The sequence below is a fragment of the Spinacia oleracea genome, chromosome 3 (assembly GCF_020520425.1).
Source record: "Spinacia oleracea cultivar Varoflay chromosome 3, BTI_SOV_V1, whole genome shotgun sequence".
NCBI classification, from domain to species: Eukaryota; Viridiplantae; Streptophyta; class Magnoliopsida; order Caryophyllales; family Amaranthaceae; genus Spinacia; species Spinacia oleracea.
The window spans coordinates 25,918,540-25,926,039 of NC_079489.1; the positions used below are offsets into that span (position 1 = coordinate 25,918,540).

Below are 7,500 nucleotides of genomic sequence, written 5' to 3' on the forward strand. Positions count from 1 at the left end.
TTAATGAAGCTGAACTGAACTGAACTGAACTGAACTTAACTGAGCTGAACTTATTAAATAATAAATAATAAATAATAAATAATAAATAATAAATAATAAATAATAAATAATAAATAATAAATAATAAATAATAAATAATAATAATAATAATAAATAATAATAATAATAATAAATAATAAATATAAATAATAAATAATAAATAATAAATAATAATATAAATAATAAATAATAAATAATAAATAATAATATAAATAATAAATAATAAATAATAAATAATAAATAATAAATAATAAATAATAATAATAAATAATAAATAATAAATAATAAATAATAAATAATAAATAATAAATAATAAATAATAAATAATAAATAATAAATAATAAATAATAAATAATAATAATAAATAATAATAAATAATAAATAATAAATAATAAATAATAAATAATAAATAATAAATAATAAATAATAAATAATAAATAATAAATAATAGGGGTATATCATGTGATTCAAAAGACGCGGGTGTATTTGGTGCATTATTGAAAACCTCGGGGGCATTTTATGAACTGAACTGAAATTAACTGAACTGAACTTAAATTAATGAAGCTGAACTGAACTGAACTGAACTGAACTTAACTGAGCTGAACTTAATAAATAATAAATAATAAATAATAAATAATGAATAATGAATAATGAATAATGAATAATAAATAATAAATAATAAATAATAAATAATAAATAATGAATAATGAATAATAAATAATGAATAATGAATAATGAATAATGAATAATGAATAATGAATAATGAATAATGAATAATAAATAATAAATAATAATAATAAATAATAAATAATAATAATAAATAATAAATAATGAATAATAAATAATAAATAATAATAATAAATAATAACTAATAAATAATAATAAATAAATAATAAATAAATAATAAAAATAATAAATAATAAATAAATAAATAATAAATAATAATATAAATAATAAATACTAAGAATAAATAAATAATAAATAATAAATAATAAATATAAATAATAAATAATAAATAATAAATAATAAATAATAAATAATAAATAATAAATAAGAAATTAATAAATAATAAATAATAAATAATAAATAATAAATATAAATAATAAATAATAAATAATAAATAATAAATAATCAATAATAAATAAATAATAAATAATAAAATAAATAATAAATAATAAATAATAAATAATAATAATAAATAATAAATAATAAATAATAAATAATAAATAATAATAATAATAATAAATATATAATAATAAATATAAATAATAATAATAAATAATAAATAATAAATAATAAATAATAAATAATAAATAATAAATAATAAATAATAAATAATAAATAAATAATAAATAATAAATAATAAATAATAAATAATAATAATAAATAATAAATAATAAATAATAAATAATAAATAATAAATAATAAATAATAAATAATAAATAATAAATAATAAATAATAAATAATAAATAATAAATAATAAATAATAAATAATAAATAATAAATAATAATAATAATAAATAATAAATAATAAATAATAAATAATAAATAATAAATAATAAATAATAAATAATAAATAATAAATAATAAATAATAAATAATAAATAATAAATAATAAATAATAAATAATAAATAATAAATAATAAATAATAAATAATAAATAATAAATAATAAATAATAAATAATAAATAATAATAATAAATAATAAATAATAAATAATAAATAATAAATAATAAATAATAAATAATAAATAATAAATAATAAATAATAAATAATAAATAATAAATAATAAATAATAAATAATAAATAATAAATAATAAATAATAAATAATAAATAATAAATAATAAATAATAAATAATAAATAATAAATAATAAATAATAAAATAATAAATAATAAATAATAAATAATAAATAATAAATAATAAATAATAAATAATAAATAATAAATAATAAATAATAAATAATAAATAATAAATAATAAATAATAAATAATAATAATAATAATAATAAATAATAAAATAATAAAATAATAAATAATAAATAAATAATAAATAATAAATAATAATAAATAATAAATAATAAATAATAATAAAATAATAAAATTAGTAATGAATAATAAATAATAAATATAATATTTATAACATTACTCATGATAATAATTAATAACTACAATAATCATAATTATTTATAAATAACAATAATTACATATAATATTAATATAATAATAGTAATATTTAAGTAATAATAACGATAATAATAATTATTAATATATATAAGTAGTAAATGTCAATTTTAATTGCAATATCAAGAATAAAAATAATTACAAAGAAAGATGAATTTGTTCTTTTGAATTGAACTGAATTGAACTGAATTGAACTGAATGAACTGAACTGAACAGAACTTAATGGAGCTGAACTGAACTGAACTGAACTGAACTGAACTATACTGAACTGAACTTAATGGAGCTGAACTGAACTGAACTAAACTGAATGGAACTGCAAAAAAGTCCAAAAGAATAGGGCCTTAATCTATACTTTTGCATGTGATCTTGGTTATGGTGAATGTTCCGCTTTGTTAATTAGATTAACATTATTTTCCAACAGTGGTATCATGATCTTTATGTTTTAAATTATATTTTAATGTAAATTTCATGAATTAAAATAGTGAAATTCATGTAACACGATCCAATGATCCGATTCTACGATTCGATCTAGCATACACTATTTTAAGATAGTAAATTATTTTTTTATTACAAAATAGTTCATAATCACATAACATTAGAATTATCATACTTTTCTATCAATAAATCAGTTATAAAAAGAAGTATCATTTTTACTGAAAAGTAAGGAAATTCATATAATTTAATCAATTATGATTTGAAGTTGATCATAACTAAAATCTTAATTTCAACAAACTTGCGCACCTCTTATTAATTGCACTTGAATCTACACAAGTATTAATCTTATGTGAGAAAAAAATTATCTTTAAGTATTAAGATTACTTGAATACATGATTCACATTGAATTATAATAGTATACATATTATTTTTACAAATTAGTATCCGATTCTACCGATCCGATCCTACTCCCCTTAATCGATCCAAGGTAGGATCCCGATCCTAACAACCTTGGTTTATATATGTATTCAAAATATTTGTTGATTAGATTCGTTCATTATTTTGGAATGTTGTTAGCCTTGATTAATTATTTCATGAATTTGACTTTGTGAAATAATATTAAATCACCCTATAATAAATGTCTTTCGTAATTTTGACGATTGGATTTGTTAAATTTATGAGATTGGAAATCATGTTTTTGTTTCGGAAACAATATTGGATTTTTGTTTCCCGTGGATGAGCAAACACATCGCCCTTGCACGAGTGCTGAAGTCTAAGGGCACACAGCACACACGGGCAAGGTTTAAGTGTTGCGCGCGCTGGGATAGACGAGGGCGGGTGAGCGGTTTGGCACGCCCCCTGCATGATTGGCGAGCGAGCGATGCATGCATGTTGGCGAGCGCTTGGGCGCGCGAGCCTGGTGCTTGTCACGCGAGCGCTTGGCGAAGCGCATCAATGGGCCAACGCCTATTGCCTTGTCACACGACGAGATCAGCGCTAGAGCAATGGGACTTGCGACTTGTGCTCATGTGCTAGCGCGTTGCACAACCAGTAATGGGTTGGGCGTAAGCCTTCGCCCTCGTTGCATTTTTTGTGTATTTTGTTTATGATTCGAACCAAGGCACTTCTTCAGGTTTTGGGCTAGCGGTTGCATGTAGGGGCTAACGACTTGGATTTTATTATTTTAGTTTATTTTATTTGGCCGGGCTAGGACATGAGTTTAATATTTAAAATTAAAAGTTCAAGGTTCTATTGGTTTAAGTGGGAGCTATTTCAATGAAAATTGGAAACTAATTATTTTAATTATTTTGGGTAGGATGATCAATTTTAATTGAATTAAATATTAGATTAGAATATACTTAAGGTTAATAATTTGGAATTGATTAATTTTTTAGAGCGCGTGCACATGAATGTGATTTTAATTAATCATGTTATTTTGTTTTTGGGTAACCTTACTTGGGCCAATCGTATTAGAGTAAGAATGTGTGAATGTATATGAGATTTAATTGCATTTCAGGTTTACAGGTAACTAATATGGCCCAACTATGATAGAAAACACGGTATGCAAATCGTTCTATCTTTGATGTAATTTTTTAAATATGGTTTGCGTACCATGGGTATTTTTGTAATAATAATTAGATTAGTTATTTCAATTAATTCCAGTTAGTATTTAAAAATTCTATTATATGTTGGCATTTTGAATGAAATTCAAGACGGTGCCAAGCGAACAAGACGAAGTTTGAAGATTGGTGACTTGAAGACCAAGTCAATGGGGCCATACTAGATAGAATTTCTTATGCTTTTTATATATAGCTTACATATAAAATGCATGAGATTGTTGTTTTATTTTTTGATTAAGATTGTTAGTTCACTTAATAATCAAACCAACACAACTAAGTCCTAAAGAAATATTGAGTTTAAAATTGCCTTCCAAATTAAGCACTTAAAATCTTAGAACTGTTAAGACAAGTCAAAGCATGCTTAAGACTTAGAGTATTTTAGGGTTGTGGATTCGTTTCATTCATTTTGGACTATTTATTTATGTGTGAATAAAATATTTTAATAGCTTTAATAATTTCATGTATGTTTTTATTTCAAGTTATATATTTGCATTATATTTTCAATTATTGAATGTCTTAATTTACAATCAAAGTAGGAGAAATAAGAAGGTTTATGCAGCAGAATAATATGAGTATTGTTGCTTTAATTGAAACTAAAGTAAAAGAAAGTAATGTAAAGAAGGTTCAGAATAAATTTGGGTCTGTATGGAGGTGGGAAACTAACTATTCTCACTCCCCAAGACGGAGAATCTGGTTGGGTTGGAAGCATACAGTTGTTACTTTACATGTAACTTGTGCCACAGAACAATTGATTCATGCCTGTGTTGTTGATAAGAAGGGTGATTTCAGTTCTGCTTTCACAATTGTGTATGGTCTTCACTTAGTTGATACTAGGAGGCCTTTATGGGCTTCTTTAGCTCAGTTACATCAGCGGGTGGTAGGGCCTTGGGTCATTATGGGTGATTTCAACTCTACTCTTCTTTCTGGTGATAGGCACAATGGTAGCCATGTAACTCAAGCTGAAACAAAGGATTTTGAAGACTGTCTTGATCACACTGGTCTTACTGAACTAAAAAGTTGTGGTCACTACTTTGCTTGGAGTAATAAGGGGAAAGGTGACAGAAGGATTAGCTCTAGAATTGATAGAGCTTTAGGAAATGTTGAATGGCACACTAAATTTACTGATGCAGTGGTGGATTATGTAAATCCAGGGTTGTCAGACCACTCTCCTCTTGTTATGACTTGTAGTTCTTCTAGTGTTGGTGGTGGGAGACCTTTCAAGTTCTTTGACTATATGGCTGAGCATGACAAATTTCTGGATTCTGTGAAAAAGGGATGGGAGATGAATTGTCATGGTACTTTAATGTTTAAGCTCTGGTCTAGATTAAAACAGGTTAAACAAGAGTTAAAGGCTTTGCATCATCAGGAGTTTGCTAGAATTGAAGAAAGGATTTATAAGGTTAGAGAGGGATTAAAAGAAGTTCAGTCTCAACTGGCTACTGATCATCTGGATGTGGACTTGCATGAAGCTGAGAAGAACCTTGTACTAAAATTGAAGAAGTTCTTGAATGTTCAAGAAATTACATACACGCAAAAGTCTAGAATTTAATGGCTACATGCAAGAGATTCAAATTCTAAGTTTTTCTTTAGTGCTATGAAGGAAAGACAAAACAAGAATATCATTGATTTGCTGTATGATGGTTCGGGAAGGAAATTGGAGAAATTTGATGATATTAAAGCTGGAATCAGTTCATTTTATAAGGAGCTTATTGGCACTGCTGCTTCTAGTTTGACTAGTATTGATGTCCAGATGGTAAGGAAAGGGAAGCAACTTTCAGCTGATAATGCAGAAGGGTTGGTTAGACCTATTACAAATGATGAGATTGATGCAGCTGTGAAAGGGATTGAGGTAAACAAGGCTTCTGGTCTTGATGGGTTCAACTGCCTGTTTTTTCTCAAAGCTTGGGATGTGATCAAAGATGACATGTATGATGCAGAAAAAGGAATTATTTAGTCCAGGAGTAATGTTGAGACAGGTGAACACCACTTCAGTAACTTTAATTCCAAAATTCCAAAATGCTTCTAGTGTTAAGGATTTCAGACCAATTTCATGTTGTTCGGTGGTCTATAAAATCATCTCAAAAATCTTGACTTCCAGGATGCAGGGGGTGATTAGTAAAGTGTTCAAATGTGCTCAAGCAGGGTTTATTCCTACAAGGAATATTTCTGATAATGTTTTACTAGCTTGTGAGTTGGTTAAAGGTTATTCCAGAAAATATATTTCTCCCAGATGCATGCTGAAAGTTGAGCTCAGGAAAGCTTATGACTCTCTAGAGTGGCCTTTTCTTCAAGCTATGCTTGGTGAATTGGGTTTCCCCTCTAAGTTCAATGGGTGGATTATGAAATGCCTTAAAACAGTTTCTTATTCTGTGCTGATTAATGGGATTCCTACTACTCCCATTCCTGCAAATAAAGGGTTAAGACAGGGGGATCCCATGTCTCCTTACCTGTTTGCTATTGGTATGGACTATTTGTCCAGGTGTCTTTCTTCTTTGAGTACAGACTCTAACTTCAAGTTCCATCCTAGGTGTAAGAAAGTAGAGCTCACTCATATGATGTTTGCAGATGACCTACTGATGTTTGGTAGGGGTGATCTTAATTCTGTGGATGCTATTTTTAGAGCTTTCACTAAGTTTTCTGCTGCTTATGGCCTCCAAGCAAATTTGCAGAAGAGTGAAGTGTATATAGCTGGTGTTTCTGATCATATGGCTCAACTTATTGTGGATAAGTTGGGGATTCCTAAAGGAATCTTTCCTGTTAAGCATCTGGGTGTGCCCCTTACTACAAGAAAACTTAGCTACACTAAATGTAAACCTCTCATTGAAAAAACTGTGGCAAGAATTAAGTGTTGGTCAGCAAGGATGCTCTCCTATGCTGAAAGGCTGCAACTGCTCAAATCTGTTCTTTTTGGTATTCAACTCTACTGGTGACAGATTTTTGTTTTACCAAAAAAAGTCGTGAAAGAGATTCAGAGAATCTGTAGGTGTTTTTTGTGGACTGGTTCTGATGCTGGTTCAAAGAAGGCTCCTATTGCTTGGGATCAATTGTGTTTGCCTAAGAGTAGTGGTGGTTGGAGTTTGAAGGATCTTACAGTAATACCTCGTATTTTTATAATATTTATAAGTGTATTTTATTATATTTATAAATCATTTTACGATTTATTAGCATTTAAATAATATTTAAATGTATTTTATTTAATGAATTTTAATTAATTGGAATATTT

The 7,500-nt window shown here is 25.6% G+C and overlaps 1 protein-coding gene across 1 annotated transcript; it reads left to right on the plus strand.

Moving 5' to 3' along the window:
- Window positions 1-4,845: 4,845 nt before the first annotated feature.
- Window positions 4,846-6,231, plus strand: LOC110800231 (uncharacterized). The gene is made up of 2 exons (XM_022005534.2): window positions 4,846-5,760; window positions 5,878-6,231. Exons 1-2 carry the CDS (start codon window positions 4,846-4,848, stop codon window positions 6,229-6,231), a joined length of 1,269 nt encoding a protein of 422 aa, XP_021861226.2.
- Window positions 6,232-7,500: the final 1,269 nt, after the last annotated feature.